Source organism: Camelus bactrianus, chromosome 10 (genome assembly GCF_048773025.1).
Source record: "Camelus bactrianus isolate YW-2024 breed Bactrian camel chromosome 10, ASM4877302v1, whole genome shotgun sequence".
NCBI classification, from domain to species: domain Eukaryota; kingdom Metazoa; phylum Chordata; class Mammalia; order Artiodactyla; family Camelidae; genus Camelus; species Camelus bactrianus.
In genome coordinates, this window is record NC_133548.1 from 36,100,134 (window position 1) to 36,119,477 (window position 19,344).

Below are 19,344 nucleotides of genomic sequence, written 5' to 3' on the forward strand. Positions count from 1 at the left end.
TATCAGGGAGGCCCACAGGGTCCTGCCCCCTTTCACTATCATTAGTAAAATATGGTAGCCAGGAGAATACTTAAATTACAAATTAGCATTATGCTTGTGGAAGATGAATTGCAGTTCATTATCTTTATCTTTTAGGAAAATGTTTTGTTTTAATCCACTTGATTTTGTGAAAAATAGTCAATGTGTTGTGTTGTTCAGTAACAGGTAATAACAGTTGATTCATTTCTCGCATCATATGTCCGTACTCTTGTGCCATCTGAAATCCCTTCTCTAAGACACTCTACTAGCCCTCATTCCTTCTTGTAAAACACATGTTCATTCAACTAGATTCCATATTTATTAAGCAGGATGCTTTTAAATGTGGAGGAAAAAAACGAACAAAGTTGACTTCTGCACTAAAGAAGCTTATTCTAGTCTTTTGGGTAGACATACAGGTTACAGATTCTGTGTTAAATCAAAAATACTCTTGGGTTTTCATTGGCAGAAAATAATTTTAAACTGGCTTAAGCAAGAAGGGGGATTTATTGGCTTACATAAATGAAAAGACTGGCCTTGCACATGGGTTGGATCCATGTTTAATGTAATATCTAGAATCCACCTCATTTCATTTATCTTAGTTTTCTTCTGGCTTGGATTCATTCTCAGGCGGTATCCTGTCAAGTGGTGGCAAAGACAGACAAAACAGTGTCAGACTTACATCCAGTCAGCTTAGCAACTGCAATGATAAGCTTCCTTTCCAAATAGTTCTAGAAATACTGTAGTTAACTCTGATGGCCAGACTTGGATCTTCAGGGGTGTTGGGGGTGGAGATAGGGTGAGGGAAGGGAGAAGGATGGTCCAACCTAATTTGAAGTAGGTAGAACAAAAGGGAGATAAATAGTTTCCAAAAAGGAAGTTATATATTCTACTACCAGAAGAAAGGATGCTGAGTAGGCAAAAACAGCATAACATCTACAAAAATAAAGATGATTAACTTTAGTTGAGTTTTAAAAAAAAATGAATTCTGATAGAAGCTCCTTAAGAAAAGCTTCAGATAGGAGACAGTATTTGAATTGGGCCCTGAAGGACAAGTAGAGTTTTCCAAGGCAGACTGGGTAAAGAAAAAACTTTCTAGGTCATTCATTTGAGAAGTTTGGCAGTGAAAGAAGAAAATTAAAATAAAAGCTGCTGGAGCCTAAAGGGGAATGTTAAGATTTTTTTCCCCTCAGTATGGAGAAAACTTGAGCATTTTTATGGCAGAGGAGCGGTAACAAGTAAGGGAGAAATTAATAATGCAAAAGAGGCAATCATTGATGAAGAAGGGAAATTCAGGGATTAAAGATATAAGTGGAAAGGCATCTTTAGAAAGGAAAAAGGGAACACTTCATTCTCTGAGGCCAGGTGAAGGAAGATAGTGGCAGTGACTGTGGAGGTTAAAACGAATTTGCTGTTAAAGAGGTAAATGACTTCAGTTTTGTTTTCTAAAAGTAAGAAGAAAAGGTTTATCAGTTGCCTGTTGCTATGTAACAGATCATTCCAAAATGATTTTGTAGGTTAGCAGTTTGGCTTGAATTCAGGCTGGGTGGCTTCTTCTGCTGGTCTTGCCATGGGTCACTCATGTGACTGTGGTCATCTCAGCTGTGGATGGATGATCTAGGATGGTGGCTGCACTCACATATTTGGTGGTTGATGCTGGCTGTTGGCTGAACCTCTCTCTCTTTGTGCTCTCTTATCCTCTGTGAGCATTCACATGGCAGTGACTGCACTCAGGAAAGGAAGAGATGAAGCAGTAAGGCCTCTTATGATAGGCTTAGAACTCCCACAGTGCCACTTCTTTCACATTCTGTTGGTCAAAGCAAGTCACAAGGCCAGCTCAGATCAAGTAGAGAACTAGACACACCTGTTTATGGGAGGAGCAACAAAGTCACATTGCAAAGGGAAGTGTGTACTGGAATGGGAGGAATGTGTGCCCATTCCTCCCCATCCAACATTTTATTCTGAAAATTTTCAGTCTTGAGGCCAAATTGAAAGAATTTCAAAGTGAATACCTATATTCCACCACCTAGATTCTACTATTAACATTTTCCTGTACTTGCTTTATCACGTACTTATCCATCTGTCATTTCTCTGTTATTTCTCTTATTTTTTGGATGCATTTCAAAATAAATTGTAGACATTAGTATTTTCCTCTAGGTACTTCATGCATATTTAGCAAGAGTCAGTATGTAGTTTTTTTCTTTTGATAAATTGTTTACATGCAATGAAGTGTACAAACTTTTAAGTGTACACCATGCCTAGTTTTGCAGTCTACTAGGTAGTAGAAGGGAAAAATTGGAATAACTTTTCAGTGAAATGCCTCAGAAAGTCAACTGTAGTTGTGTAAAAAGAATTGCAAAAAAAGTTTTTCTTGAATACCCCTTTCTTCATGTCCTCATCATTAATAATTTTTAAATTTAGTATTACCTCAACATTTAGGATTCTCATTTGTGTTACATTAGTTTGATTTTATTTTGAGCATTTCTCTACCTCCTTTCATTAAGCATTTATTGAGCACATACTATAGATCAGCACTATTAGAAAAAAGGATGTAAACAGGAGCTCTCTTGCATTAACAGGTATTCAAACTAGATTTGTCTCAAACCAGATTAGATTAATAATAGATGCCATTCATTTAATGCTTATGCTTAAGGTTACTGATAGGCACTTAAAGTTACACTGTTTCATTTAATCCTCTGTAATTTAGGGGATAGGTACTTTTTCATACTTTAAAAGTTAGTGAACTAAGGCATATGGAAAAGTTTTCACTTGTTCAAGGGTTTACAGCTTCATAAATCAAAGTGGTATGACTCCAGAACCCATATTTAATCCCTGTATCATTGATTAGAAGCAGGAAATGTGTTCTTTGTTACACAGTAGATAACTAACCCTTTAATTGGTCATCTTGCTTCATAGGATAATCTTGATGTGAATTAAATGTTTATTTTAAATAGAGGAATATAAATGTTTATTAACTGATCTATGAGAGAGTTTAATAAACTATCTTCTAGTTTATGAATAGATATTTTAGCAATTTGAAAAGGAGAAATTTTAGTATTACTAGCTGTTGATTTAACTGTATATAATCAAAATAGAAGTGATAAATTCAGCCATAATTTGACCTTTGAGTAGAGCATTACAGCTTCTTATAGACTTAACACTTTTGTCTTATTTTTCTAATATATGTTACAGTATACCTTGTAAAAATTTCTGGACTATTACAAGTCTTTAATCAGTTTTTCATATGATGTTTTGATAAAATAATAGTTACTTGATTGTATTGTCTAGGTGCTGAATTTATTGCTAATTTGCTTTTGAGCAATTTAACAAATAGCAAAAGATTTAAACTGTTTTGACTTGCTGTTTGCGTAACAGTAAACCCTGTCTGAACTCTTGAAAATATGTGACTAGCACTTAAGCCCTTTCATGCTAAGAATTCTGCCAGAAGTGCCACTGGTTAATAGCAGCCATTGTGACAGATGAAGTGAAAGCTGCTTGAGTTCATTTACTGTGTTAGCTTTCCTATTAGGTCAGGGAATGGGGTAAAGTCATGTATGTAGAAACATCTCTGTTAACCCAACAGTGTATAAGATGTTTTAAAAGTGTTCCTTAACCCAGATTTACCCCAACTGTTCATTTTATTTTAGTGGTGTATTTGTAAGTGGCATTAAATCCTAAATCATATGAACTAGGTTACAAATGAAATAAACTTGTGCTTTAAAAGTCTAATTGAGTGTTATGTTTATTTTTATGTATAGGTTTTGCTATTTTGGAAGCTACAAGAAAAAAAATAGATTGGGGAAGGTTTTGTCCTTTAAGTGGACATGGCTCAGATATCCAGCAACAGTGGATTTAAGCAGTGCTCATCTTCGCATCCGGAACCAACAAGAACAAAAGATGTGGACAAAGAAGAAGCATTACAGATGGAAGCAGAGGCTTTAGCAAAACTGCAAAAGGACAGACGAGTGACTGATAATCAGAGAGGCTTTGAGTTGTCAAACGGCACCAGACAAAAAGCACAAGTTTATAACAAACAGGATTATGATCTCATGGTGTTTCCTGAAGCAGATACCCAAAAAAGAGCAGTAGATATTGATGTAGAAAAACTCACCCAAGCTGAACTTGAGAAACTATTGCTGGATGACAGTTTTGAGACTAGGAAAACACCTGTTTTGCCAGTTACTCCTATTCTGAGCCCATCATTTTCAGCACAGCTCTATCTTAGACCTACTGTTCAGAGAGGACAGTGGCCACCTGGATTATCTGGGCCTTCCAGTTATACTTTACCTTCTATTTATCAGTCAAGTTACAGTAGTAAACAGACTGCATTCCAAAATGGCTTCAATCCAAGAATGCCTACTTTTCCATCCACAGAACCTATATATTTAAGTCTTCCAGGACAGTCTCCATATTTTTCATATCCTTTGACACCCGCCACACCCTTTCATCCACAAGGAAGCTTGCCTATCTATCGTCCAGTAGTCAGTCCTGACATGGCAAAGCTGTTTGACAAAATAGCTAGTACATCAGAGTTCTTAAAAAATGGAAAAGCAAGGACTGATTTGGAGATAAATTCAAAAGCAACAATCAGCAATCTTCAGGTATCTCCAAAGTCTGAAGATATCAGTAAATTTGACTGGTTAGACTTGGATCCTCTAAGTAAGCCTAAGGTGGACAATGTGGAGGTACTGGACCATGAGGAAGAGAAAAATGTACCAGGTTTGCTAGCAGACGATCCTTGGGATGCTGTTCTTCTTGAAGAGAGATCACCAGCAAGTTGTCACCTTGAAAGAAAGCTGAATGGAAAATCTCTTTCTGGGGCAACAGTAACAAGAAGCCAGTCTTTAAATATTCGAACAACTCAGCTTACAAAAGTCCAGGGCCAAATATCTCAGGTATAGTCTTTTCGTACTAACGTCTTAAACCTAGTAGTATAACACAGAATTTGTATTTGTGTACATAATTTATTAGGTAAAAGAAATATTTTTCATTTTGAATCATTTTCTTTATTCTTAAGTATAGTGTGAATCCTAGATTATATGGTACAGGATTAAATGTTTAGGCCAATCGAAAAATCGCTTGCTATTAGTATTTTCTAGGATTATACATTTAAAAACCTACAAGGATCCAACTGTCACTGATATTTTAAGATAGTTTTTATCTGTCTCTCAGTGTCTACTCATTTTATGTGGTCCTGCTTTCTCTTCCATATAGCCTTTATTTTTCAGGGTAAGGAATTTTGGCTTTTAACCCCATTTTAGAAGTTCTCATGTCTACTGTTTTGTTGTTCTAACCATGAGGGAGGAAGGAAGGAAAACCCCAGAGAGATGGGAGAAAAGCCGTTTAAAGGACCCTCTTTAACACCTATATTGATAAGAGTGAAGAACAGCACTACAGTCTATGCGGTAAAGTTGCTGAGTCTTACTATCTGGAGACATTACGTCAGGGTGCCTGGGACAGGATGTCTTGTCCCAGAAGAGAGGCAGCAGGGCTTAGACTTTTCCTTTCCATTTGTAGTACACCACTGAAGATTTGTATTTTGCGTTTATAATATCTGTGGATTCTAGGAATGTTTAAGGCTCATTCTCAACCTTAACGTGAATTTTATCATTCAGTTAATTAGATCAGCACCTAGCTATCTTTAGGCACTGAGAATCAAGTATCATTTAGGGAAGGAGAAGCGAATATTGCATGGTTTGGATGGATTTATGTTGAATTGTTGATTTTAAAAAGCCATTTTGGATGTCTGGGGAGAGAGAAGCAGATATTAAGAAGGTTAAGAAAAAAGGATGAAGATTTTTTTGGATGACATGATCAGAATCCAGAAAAATCTTAACCAGTGTAGTATTTTCCAGATGTATTTTAACTACAGCTCACATAAGGAATACATGTTATTAAGTTCTCTTAAGCTTTTCAATACTGTTTACAAATTTCTTAACATCTTTCAATCTAAAAATCACAAGTTAATTTCACATTTTTAATTAGAATCATAAATATAATGTCAGATTATTTTGTCTAATTATTCCATGTCATCTTGTCGTGGTTTTTGTTTTTACAAAATAACAATTGTTTCCTAAAGTATTTGAAAGGAGAAGGGAAAACTTTAAGCCAAGAATAATTTAAAAAGGGAGTGGGGGATATACCTAGGAGTGGAGTTGCTGATAATTAATTCTACATTTAGCTTTTTGAGGAACCACCAAGCTGTTTTCATAGTGACTATACCATTCTACATTCCCCTCAGCGATGTGTGAGAGTTCTAGTTTTTCCACATCCATGTCAGCACTTGTTATTTTCCATTTTTTTGGATTATAGCCATTCTAATGGATGTGAAGTGGTATCTCATTGTAGTTTTGACATGCGTTTCCCTGATGATTAATGATTTTGATATCTTTTCATATGCTTATTGGCTGTTTCTGTACCTTCTAAAAAAAATGTCTTAAAGTCATTTGCCCATTTAAAAAATTGGATTGTCCATAGCAGTTTTATTCATAATAGCCAAAAAATGGAACAACCCAAATGTCCATCAGCTGATAAATGGGTAAGCAAAAGTGTTATGTCCATACAATGGGACATTTTTCACCCATACAAAGGAATGAAGTCCTGATATATGCTACAACATGGATGACCCTTGAAAACATTATGAATAAGAGAAGCTGGACACACAAAAAGTGTATGATTCAATTTATATATGTCCAGAAAAGGCAAATCCATAGAAAAAGAAAGCAGATTAGCGTTTGCCAGGGGATGGAGGGAATGAGGAATGATTGCTTAATGGGTACGGGGATTTTTTGGGGGGCGGGGGATGATGAAAATGTTCTGGAATTAGAACATTTCAGTGTTCTTACCATAGTAGTGATTGATGGTCACATAACATTATGAATGTACTGAAAGCCAACAAATTGTACATTTTTAAAAGGTTAAAATGGCAGATTTATGTTCTGTGTATTTTACCCCCCCCCCCTTTTTTTTTTAAAGAAAAAAGGAAGGCACTGGTCTCCCTGATCCTACCATCCTGCTCAGGCCATGTTACTGTTGGATTCACATTTGGGTTAGTGTTCGAGTGAGAGATCCCTCCCGAACTGTGGGTCTCCTTTTTATGGATTTAGCATGAAGGCATGGTGTTTGACACCATGCAGTCTAGATTAGGGCTGTTAGCTGCTTATAGGAGTTGTTTGAGAAAGACAACTGCCTAGAACCTGGAGATCTCAGGAGATATGGAAAGTTGCAGTCTCTGCTATCAGAGAAAAAGAAGCAAGCCCCTGGTCCTTTAGCGAGCTGAGTTTAGGCTCAGCCCTTCCACTGGCAGAAGGCAGAGCCCCTGTTTGTCCAGGCAACGCAGCGTAAGCATCCAAGTCGCTTTCAAATAACCTTGCCCTTTCATCACACCTCCATATATATACACTTAGACACCTCCACAATGTATGTATGCTTTGTAGCCATAATACATAGATTATCTTGAATTTAATAAAATATTTATAAATGAATCTGGTTTATTTCATTATCTCTATATGTCAAATTCTGACCTTCCCAGCACTGGGAAATCATTTATCCACTAAGGGGAAACAGCGTATTCCAGGTGAGCTAAGATTACCATTCCAGGTGAACTGTGGTTATCATCTTAACCAAGCTGAAGTTTGTGGGTTGACCAGAATTATATACTGTCCAATGATCCACGACTGGAACTCAGAACCCAAGAGCTACATGCTTTTTATCTATTCTGCAAATATTCAGTCTGAACTCTTTTTTTATAGTCACTGAGATGGTAGAGAGTTCCTAAAAATCCTTTGAGACCAGAGCGACCATACCTGTTTTACAGTTGAGGAAACTAAGATGTAAAGAGGTTAAGGAATTATTAATTTTTTCATGTAATAATGGTATTGTAGTTAGTTAAATGAACTCATATTTTAGAGTTATTAAGGTGATAACCATAGTTATCTAATCTGACTAACTTTTGTTTCATGGATGAAGAAACTCAGATTCAGAAAGTGACTTATCTCCAATTAGTATTTTCTTCATTTTCTTTGCAACTTTAAACTCCTAACATAGAATGCCAGTGCTTTCACTATAAAACACCACTGCTTTCCCTCTTGCAATCTGTAGTTTAGACTGGTTATTTCTGATTCAACTCATGTTTTCTCCACCTTTTCCTTTGGTGGGGGCAGGGCTGTAATACTCATTTACATCCCTTTTATTATCTCTTTGTATACATCTTTTCCTACTCATTTTTAATATTTCTCACAGCACCATCTTTATTTTCCTTATTTGGGGTGTTTTCAGAAAGCATCTTGTAGGACTAATGAGGACTGGTAGTTTTCTAAAGATAGAAAAAAATTCCCCTAGCAGGGTCTGGGGAATCAGATCACATGAGAGTTACAGGAAATTGCTAGTTGCTCAGATGCTAGGAATTAACTAGGCTCTGGGCAAGATGAGTTTTAGCAGGAACATGCTCTTATATTTTGTTTAAAGTATAGGGGGAATGATCAAGGAGTAAGCAAATTGGTTGTGAGAGACATGAGTCAAAGCTAGGTAAGCAAAAACAAACATGATTTGATCAGCTGATCAATTAGAGTGGAGATAGATTACTAAGGTATACGTCAGAGACTTTATTAAATGGCACAATGTCTGAATTCAGGTGGCTTTGGCTCCTTAGAGGAGTCTAACTGTGGCATTGCTGAGGAGGTGTATAGTTCTTGAACATTCCATTATACTCTGCTCTATTAAAACCCCATCTAATAATTATGTTTGAACACAACATTCTAAGAGGAGCACAACATTCTAAGAGGAGGACCACTGCCAGACCAGTGTGTGTCTTGAAAATAGAAGGCTACAGTGTTAAGGATCTAGAATCTAGTTAAAGGAGCTATTGAAAAGACTGGAGATACTTTGCCTGAAGAAGAGAATAATACTGGTGATAAGTCACACTCTGGATGTGAGTTTCTTCATCTATGATAAAGTTGGCTGTGCTAGTTGATTTCCAGGATCCTTTCAGGAATGATATTTAAAGTTTGGAAAGTTGCCATGTAAGATAAAAAGTGGACTTTTTTTTTTTTTTTTTTAAAGTTTTGGGTTTTGAACGTAGGTTCTCAAACCAGAGTAGAGTACCTTAAAATCATGATATTCTTTTAAAAAAGATGAAATAGTGTTGTATTAAATTTTTCAATATATTGAGTGTGTTACTTTGTGCTACCTTAAGTAGCTCTTTTTTGCTGAATTTTAATAGACAAGTGGTGACAGATGCTAAAAGTTAAAATATATTTTATAGAAAGCTTAAAATTCTCTGTTAAAGGAAAAAATTTAATTTAGTAACTCAGTTTTAAAATTTATTGTTCCAAAAAGTAGAACAAGGACTAATGGGGAAGAAAATTCAAAGAGGCAGGTATTATAGTTAAATATGAATAAAGGAACTTATAAATAGCCATTTGGTAATGATCCTTCACATGTAGTTAATGCATAGTTATTGGAAATTTTCAATCAGAGGTTTGGTGTGCACTTGTTAAGGTGCTCTAAAAGAATTTTTATATTCAAATAAGAATTTTAAGCCCCTTTATTAACACTAAGGTTTAATCATTTTGTGTACAGGAAGATAAAGTTTGGTTTGATTTAGGCCAAAAGGGGGAGGTAAACAGAGCACTAATAATAAGCTGACTTTGGAAGTCTGTGGTACAAACATTGGCCTGGAACTTTTAATTTTTCATACACCATTCATCTCTATTTAAAAACTCTTCCCTAAGGTTCATATTTTTTGTTGGGAAATAAGATAGCAGTGCCTATTTTTTATAATTACTTTACGTAAGTATTCATTTCCTGTAAGAATTTTACATTTTGTGGTAAAAACTCTGAAGGGTGTTTTCTTTCTTGCTCAGCAGTCTTACTTCCTGTTTCCTTCTAGTGTCTTTTGTTAATAATAATCTAAATACTTTAGTTGAAATTTTTGTGACCAAGATCAGGAAAAGGCATAGTACTTAAAACTGTCTTCTGGCAATTTAAATTTAAATCATGCTTTTAGTTAATAGCTGTAACTTTAGCTACTTTGAGCAGATTTCAAAGGTTTTAGTAATGAATCAAATTATTTTCATATAATGGTTTTGCAGAATTCTGTGGCTGTTGATTCTAAAAGTTGATTACATTAACATTGTAAAAATTTATATTTCCATTAGCACAATGTCTAACATTAGTTTTTGTTTGTTTTTTAGGGGGGAGGTAATTAGGTTTATTTATTTTTTTATTCATTTTTAGTGGAGGTACTGGAAATTGAACCCAGGACCTCGTACATGCTAGGCATGCACTATACCACTGAGCTGTATCCTTCCTCCTAACATTAGTTTTAAAGAAGAAGTAAACTTCACTAAAATATGATTTTCATTGTCTAGCTGAATGTAGTACACTATTTGAATAGCTTACTGAAGTCTATAAAATTTTCAAAAAATTCAAATAAGGAAATAACCACCTTTGTTCTGAATAGCAAATGATATGTTTATATTCAATGCTTAAAATATGTTCTTTGAAAACTTGGTATACTATCTAACTTCATGGGTAAGACAGCATGAACCTTGGACTTGTGTAGGTGTAAAGCTTTCCAATATTGTTAAAACTGCATTATAGAGTATGTACTCTTAAGTTTTTATGAATTATTTCAAACCTTCACCACTTTCCTTAATCCTTAATCTACCCTTTCCACCTCTCTTCTAATAGGTGACCTCACTACCCTTTTTTAAAATTAAATTATAATTGACCTACAACACTGTTAGTTCCAGGTGCACAACATAATACAGTGATTCAGTATTTCTGTACATTACAAAATGATCACCATGATAAGTCTAGTTACCATCTGTCACTAGACAAAGTTCTTACAATATTATTGACTATATTCCCCATGCTGTACATTTCATCCCTGTGACTCATTTATTTAGTAACTGGCAGCTTGTACCTCTTAATCTTCATTACCTATTTCATACATCCCACCTCCCCCATGCTCTCTGTATCTATGAATCTGTTTCTGTTTGTTACAGTTGTTCATTTGTTTTGTTTTTTAGGTTCAACATGTAAGTGAAATCATGTGGTATTTGTCTTTCTCTTGTCTGATTTATTTCACTTAGCATAATAACCTCTAGGTTCATCCATTTTGTCCCAAATGAGATTTCATTCTTTATGATTGAGTAATATTCTATTGTAGATACATACCACATCATTATCCATTCATCTGTCATTGAACACTTAGGTTGCTTCCGTATCTTGGCTATTGTAAATAATACTGCAGTGAACACAGAGGTGTATATATCTTGTCAAGTTACTGTCTTTGTTTTCTTTGGAAAAATACCCAAAAGTGGAATTGCTGGATTGTATGGTAGTTCTACTTTTAATTTTTTGAGGAACCTCCATGCTGCTTTCCATAGTGGCTATACCAGTTTACATTCCTACCAACAGTGCACCAGGGTTCCCTTTTCTCCACATCCTTGCTAGCACTTGTTATTTGTCGTCTTTTTTTTTTGATAATAGCCATTCTAGGTGTGAGATGAGACCTCACTGTGGTTTTGATTTGCACTTCCCTGGTGATTAGTGATGTTGAGCATCTTTTTCATGTGTCTGTGGCCATCTGCATGTCTTCCTTCATAAAATGCCCATTTTAAAAATCAGGTTTTTTTTTGACATTGAATTGTATGAGTTCTTTGTATATTTTGAATATTAACTCCTTATCAGGTATATCATTTGCAGATATCTTCTCCCATTCAGTAGGCTGTCTTTTCATTTTTTTGGTGTTTCCTTTGCTGTACAAAAGCTTTTTAATTTAATGTAGTCCCATTTATTTATTTTTGCTTTTGTTTCCCTTGCCTGAGGGGAGACATCCAAAAAAAATTGCTAAAACCAATGTCAAAGCACATACTGCCTATTTTCTTCTAGGAGTTTTATGGTTTCAAGTCTTGCATTTAAGTCTTTAATCCATTTTGAATTTATTTTTATATATGATGTGAGAAATAGTCTGGTTTGATCCTTTTTTCATGTGGCTGTTCAGTTTTACAAACACCATTTATTGAAGAGGCTGTCTTTTCACCTTTATATATTGCCTCCTTTGTCATAGATTAATTCACCATGTGAAAGTGTGAGTTTATTTCTAGGCTCTCTGTTCTGTTCCAGTGATCTATGTGTCTTTTTTGGTGCTGGTACCATACTGTTTTGATTACTGTAGCTTTGTAATGTAGTTTGAAGTCAGGGTGCATGATACTTCCAGCTTTGTGCTTCTTTCTCAGGATTGTTTTGGCTGTTGAGGATCTTTTGTGTTTCCATACACAGTTTAGAAGTATTTGTTTTAATTCTGTGAAAAATATCATTGGTATTTTGATAAGGATTGTATTGACTCTGTAGATTGCCTTGGGTAGTATGGTCATTTGAACAGTATTAATTCTTCCACTTCATGAGCACAGTGTATCTTTCCATTTGTGTTGTCTTCAGTTTCTTTAATCAGTGTCTTACAGTTTTCCAAGAGCATGACTTTTACCTGTATTGATTAGATTTATTCCTAGGTATATTATTCTTTTTGTTGCAGTTGTAAATGGGATTGTTTCCTTAATTTCTCTTTCTGCTAGTTTTTGTCAGTGTATAGAAATGCAAGAAATTTCTGTATATTAATTTATTAATTATATTAATCCTGCAACTTTACTGAATTCATTTATTCTAATAGTTTTTTGTTGGTGTCTCTAGGATTTTTTTTTCTATATCATATCATGTCATCTGCAAACAGTGACAGCTTTACTTTTTCCTTTTCAATTTGGATTCCTTTTCTTTTTCTTGTCTGATTGCTATGGCCAGGACTTCCAATTACCTTTCTTTTAAAAATAGTGAGGTCAAAGCCATTTTTTTGTATGCACTTGCCCACCTCAGATTTATTTGCCTCTTCTTTCTTGGAGGGAAGAGCTGTTCTTTCCTTTTTCCAAAACTTAACTTTTTTCACCTCTTTTCTTGTTCCTTTCTCCCCAAAGTATTTCAACCATTATTCTTTCAAAGAGAATTTGTACTTACTGGTTTTCTAGTCTCTTATCATCCTCTCTTGTTCCTATCATATTGCAGAAACTTGTTTCTGGTAATATGAATACTAATTGCCAGTCTAGTGACCATATTCACTGTAAGTCTTTTTGCTTCATTTGCAACAATTAACTGAATTCTTATTCCGAAAATTCTCTTCTGTAGCCCTAGTTAAATCTACTTAATACTTTTCTTCCTCTAATTTTTGACTCCTTTTCCTTGTCTAGCTTCTAAACATAGGCATTTCTGTAAGACTTTGTCCTTCATTGTCTTTAATATATTTCATCTTTTCTCTCTTGGTCAGAGCTTTATTCTTGAGGTTCCAAGATACAGAGTTTGAAACCTACTGGTCTAGACTCTTCTTGCAGCAGTGTGACTCCTTGGCTATCTGTGGTTGAGATGCTGTTATGATTAATTTTATGTGTCAGTTTGACTGGGCTATGAGGTGCTCAGATATTCGGTCAGACATTTTGGGTATGTCTGTAAGGGTGCTTCTGGATGAGATTAATATTTGAATTGTTAGACTGAGTAAAGACAGATTGCTCTCCTTAATGGGATGGGCCTTGTCCAAACAGTTGAAGGCCTGAATAGAACAAAAAAGCTGACCCTACCACCAAAAAGGGGGAATTCCTTCAACTTGACTCCCTTTGAGTTGAAACTTTGTTTTTGTTTCTGTTTTTCCTGCCTGTGTACTCAAACTGAAACATTGGATCTTCCTTGGCCTGCCAGACTCAGATGTAGAACTACACCATCAGTTCTCTTGGGTCTCTAGTTTGTCAACTGCAGATCTTGAGACTTGTCAGCATCTATGATCACATGAGTCAATTTCTTATTATAAATACCTCTGTGTGTGTATGTATGTATATGTGTGTGTATATATATATGGAGAGAGAGAGAAAGAGAACAGGAACAAGAGAAATGATGCTAGTGGATGCAGCCTCTTAGGTATCCCTAAGCCTCCTAAAAAGACTGTCTCCTATTGATGGAGCTTGAATCCAGAATCCTTTAGGTTGGGATATTGCTCTCTTAGTGATCCTGACGGATGCTGACAGCAATTAGCAGAGAGAAGTTTCCCTGTAGAAAATTGCAGAAATTGGATGATTCCTAATTCTATGTCTTTAGCTCCAGAGTAGAATTTTATGATAGTTGCAGAAATTGGATGATTACCAATTCTGTGTCTTTAGCTCTAGAATATATTTTATAATAGAATATTTCTAGGTGATACCCAAACATATACATGGATTTCTAAGTCTAAAATATTTACTATAAAACTCAGTATCTTCCCCCACAAACGTCTTCTTTGTTTCCTATATTAGATAATAACATTAGCAGTTTTTTATTTTATCACTTATCTCTTTTGTTCATTGAAAAATATTTAAGGACAAAATGTGAGGGTTACAAATATTAACCATTAACAGGCTTCATCCTTAAAGAACTTGGGTTAGAAGAGGGAGATAGGATGTATGTGCATATAACTGTATTATAAAATAGAAAGCCACATAAAAGTTTGTGCAAGATCAGTGGAGAAAAGAGACGACTTGATGTTTAGGTTGTCTGACTGCAGTTGGAGGGAGGGATTGGGAGCAACAGTTGAGGGAGTAGGTGTAAAATTTAAAAAAAAATTTTTTTTTGGTTCCAGAAAAAGTGGAGAAGACAAAACATGTTAACGTTACTGTACGATATGAAATCATTTCAGCCCAATTGTTTTTTTACTTCAGAACATTTAATTTTTTTTATTCTATTATTATCTAGATGTATGACTAGAGAATTAGTTATTATAATCTATTTCTGCCAATGTCAGTTGAAACTTATAACTTGCTTTAAAGGACCTAGTTCATGAAAAATGTGTAGGAATGCCACTGAGATTCAAAATATGTTAATCAGTAGAATATGAAAAACAGAATTAAGAAAAGATGGTTATTGGGTCAAGCAAAAGTACAGATTTTGTATAGCATTGCTCCTGCAAAGGTCACAATGCTGTTTTTTCTCATGTTCTAAAGTTTTTTGTTTGTTTTAGGAGACTATTGTGAGGTAGAATGGCCTAGTGATTAAGCATGTAGTTCTGAAGTTAGGTTATCTAGGTTGAAATCCTAACTGATAAATATATGAGCTGTGTGACCTTGTGGGAGTTAATTAACTTCTCTGTGCCTCATGTTTTAATCTGTAAAATGGGGATAATAATAATAATGGCGCCCTACTGCTAGAGCTTTGTGAGAAATAAATAATACATGCATATATGCATACATAACTAAATTTCTTACAGCAGACTCTGACAGTAATAAGTGCTCAGTAATTGCTAGTTTTTTTTTTTTAAATCGTGGTAAAATCCATATAACAAAATTTACCATCTTAACCATTTTAAAGTGTATGATTCAGTGGTATTAAATACATTGCTGTGCAACCATCACCACTTTCCATCCCCATAATTCTTTTCATCTTGTAAAACTGATATTCTGTACCCATTAAGCAGTAACTCCCCATCTTCCCCTCCCCCTAGCCCCTGGCAACCACTATTACACTTCCTGTCTCTGATTTTGAATACTCTAAGTACTTCATATAAGTGGAATCATATAGTATTTTTTTTGTGACAGGCTTATTTCACTTAGCATATTGTTTTCAAGGTTCATCCGTAGTAGCATATTGCAGAATTTTCTTCCTTTTTAGGTTGAATAATACTCTGTTGTATGTATTTTCCTCATTTTGCTTGCCTATCCATTCATATGTTGGTGAATACTTGTATCACTTCCATGTTTTAGCTATTGTAAATAATACTCCTATGAACATGGGTGTACAAATATCTCAAGACCTGCTTTCAGTTCTTTTCGGTGTATATCTAGAAGTGGAGTTGCTGGATCATGTGGTAATTATATTTTTAATTGTTTGAGGAACCATCATACTGTTTTATACAGTGGCTGTACCATTTTGCATTACTATCAGCAATGCCCAAGCGTTCCAGTGTTTCTACATCCTCACCAACATTTGTTGTTTTCTGTTTTTTTAATGGTAACCATCTTAATGGGTGTGAGGTGGTATCTCATTGTAGTTTAAATATTACTTTTGTAGTGATAATAATTAGAAAAAGCTTATTTTTTAGAATCTGATATTAATAATGAAAATTACCACTATTCTTTTTTAGGAGATGCTTAAAGGAACTACATGGTGCCTTATATTCGTTCAGTGTTTTATGAATGCTATGCGAAGTTCGTTCATTATATGGAAGTAAATTATAACTTGTTTTTGGAGGAAGCAAAACATTCAACAATTTAACCAATGGTTGGGTGCCTTCTGTACTGGATATAAAGTTTTACAGAAATATACAATTTAATAAAAGTTGATTCTTGTCTTCAAGGAGCTTCCACATTAGGGCAAATATAAAACAGAATGTAATGATATGGTGTTTGGTTCAGACTAAGTACTTAGAAGTGCTAAGAGGGAAGAAATGCTTCATACTGAATACTCAAGATATTGTAGATGAAGTGACATTCCATTGGGCCTTAAAAACTAATAGATCTTTGACTTGTGGGGGAAGGTTAGGAGGACAGCATTCAAGACAAAGTTTCAGAGGCAACATAGTTCAGTTTGTGTTTTATAGGAACAGAATATGATTCAAGCTAACTGGGACATAGTATTCATTTAGGAAGTTCTGGGAAATATGATTGGATTAGATGGTAACAAATTTGGAGTGTCAAACCAGAGGGCTTGAAATATAAAAATCCATTTTTAGGAAAGTATGGTCTATTTGCTATAGTGCTTGTTTCTGTAACACAAATTTGCATATATAATTGGTAAATGGGATTGATGTCAGTATAATGGGAAAGTAACATTAGTTCAAAAATAATCTTTCCAGTATGTTAACAGTTTAAAGCAATCAAGAACAAACTCTCTCATAGTTAAAAAGAAAGCCTTAGTAAAGGAAATATTAAGGAAAACACTGAAAATCCTGCAGAAGTGAAAATGGTGGTTGAATGAGTAACTTCAAGATTGCTTCCACATTCCTCAGGGTTAAGCATTCTGGTGAAGCAGTGAGTACGGACAAAGAAGTTGTCAAAGACATTTTGTTTTGCATTGAGAACCTTGGTGCAGAAGTCTACATCCTGGATTATATTTTTAACTTCATTTTGTCTTCACTAGAAGCAAGTGCCCTTAAGAATCCATATAACAAATTAGGAAGCAGAAGTTCCAGAGTTTAAGGAGGCTTCAAAGGATTGAAGACCATAATTCTAGGTGCAAATTCAAGTGGAGATTTAATTGTGCTAGTGTTTTTATAAGGACTTGATATTGTTTTAGTTGGGGCTTTGACTACAGTTACACTGATTTTGAGTAGTCTGCCTTAACTCTGTTTCCCATGAGCTCTGTTATTTGTAGTTGCGATTTTTCTAGAATTCAAGGCTGGCGGTCCCTCTCCAATGTGCATATCACATTCTAGCTGAAAGGGCTCTGCCACATTTTAAAAGCAGCAAATTCATAAAGGAATTGTTGCCCTGAGTTTTCAGTTTAATTTCCTGACAAAATCTTCTTGTGTGTCATGGTCATTGAAATCCATTACAGTTCTTCAAATTTATACACGGTGATCTCATTCACTTATTTTTGAATTGAGAATGGTCCCATTTTAATTTTAAAGGAAATCTACATTTGAAATTTGTGCTAAATCAAGTATTTTTATGTAGTAAGTCAAAACACCTCTAAATGGACTCTGCTTGCGTGGTGAATTTATCTCCCTAAGTGTTGCACACAAATTTTGATCAGACATAAACTTTTGAAGGACTGTCAGGATGTTTGTACATGTTTATTAACGTAGAAAATGCCCACTAACTCCTAAAACTCATTCTCTTACATAAAGAACCAGCTGTTTCTTGGATTTTGGGGCCTCACTTGAATATATAGAATTCCTGACCTACTAGAGGAGTCCCAAATGGGCTTGATCTCTTCATTTTCTTAAAACAGAGGGTAATCCTTTCATTTTATTCGACTGTTAATTTTCTGAAGTGTTCATTTCTAGAAGATTTTTAATGGAAATGTTCTTAGCATTCCATTCTTATTGACCAATACAACATGCAGCCTGTTTCTACTTTTGAGCAAGTAAAACCCGTGAACTTTAAAATAAGGTTTAGTTGGCATTACTTTTACAAAGGTGGAAATCCATACTTTAAAACTTTGTTATTGATACAATTTATTTTACCGTCATTTCTTTGTATGTATTTTTGTAAAAATATGTCTATGCTGTATTGCTCTTTAGCATTTTGGAGATCTTTTACTTTTAAAGTAAAAACACTTTTTTCATTACAGAGAGACCCAAATGGGACCAGTACTTTACCAACTGAAAATTCTGTTCTACAAGAAATTGAAATACAGAACGAGGAAGTGGCAGCCTTTTGTCAATCTATTACAAAGTAAGGAATTTTTCTTTGTAAAATAAAGATTTTTTAATTAAATATTTGTTTCTTAAAATTTTAACTTGAAAACCAGCTTAGTGCTAATAATTCTAAAAATTTTAAGTTTTTTATTATTTTCTCCCTGTGGGTAAAATTTCAGGACAGTGAATTGGTACATTAACACAAGCTATAGTTGAACCTGTTTGGTTTCTGAGCATTTAGAAGAAAAACAATGAAATCAGACAGTAGGTTTCTGATACTGTATTAACAAGGGAAAACATGGCTTAAACATAAAGTTTCATTAAAATTAGAAAATGCCTTTTTTTGTTTTAGGGAGATTTAATTTTTCTGTAAATTTTCTAGCATTCAAAATACTGTTCTACTTAAATTTAAGAGATGATATAACAGGGAAGATTAGAGGAGCATATATATTTTCTGAAGATTAGAAAAATGCATTTCTAAAATGTTCTTTTAGTCTTAAATGTGTCCAATGTTCTTTATACATGAGGAAACAGACTCAGAGAAGTTACCTACTAAAGTTTAGTCAGCTAGTCTGTAACAGAGCCAGGTCTTTGTTGCTTCTGGTTCAGTGTGTTTTCTTTCCATTATATCAATGTATTAGTCAAGACTTCTGTTATGAGTGCAAGAAATGCATCTTAAACTAGCATAAATCAAAGGTTGTGTACTGGTTCACAAACCCATATAGCAGAAAGAGGAAGGGCGGGGCAGAGCTGAGCGACAGCAAGATCCAGGAATTTGCACACTGTAACTCATCCCTTCTCCCTTTGGACTCTCCTTTCCTTCTTCTTCCCTTTTTCCCTGCTGCCTTTCTACCATGTCTGTTGGCTTCATTTTCTTCTACTGCAGTTGGGATTTGAAGGCAGAGAATATAGCCACTGATAATTTAGACTTGATATTCTGATGGTCTTGTTAGCAGAAA

General features: G+C 34.8%; 1 protein-coding gene across 1 annotated transcript in view; it reads left to right on the forward strand.

The window, feature by feature from the left end:
• The window catches only part of PIK3C2A (phosphatidylinositol-4-phosphate 3-kinase catalytic subunit type 2 alpha), an 88,084-nt gene that overhangs the window by 17,969 nt on the left and 50,771 nt on the right, over positions 1-19,344 (forward strand). The window contains exons 2-3 of the mRNA XM_074372306.1: positions 3,774-4,910; positions 18,319-18,422. Of these exons, the coding sequence (XP_074228407.1) occupies positions 3,840-4,910; positions 18,319-18,422 (1,175 nt within the window). The 5' untranslated portion in view covers positions 3,774-3,839. The remainder of the gene's footprint in view (positions 1-3,773; positions 4,911-18,318; positions 18,423-19,344) is intronic.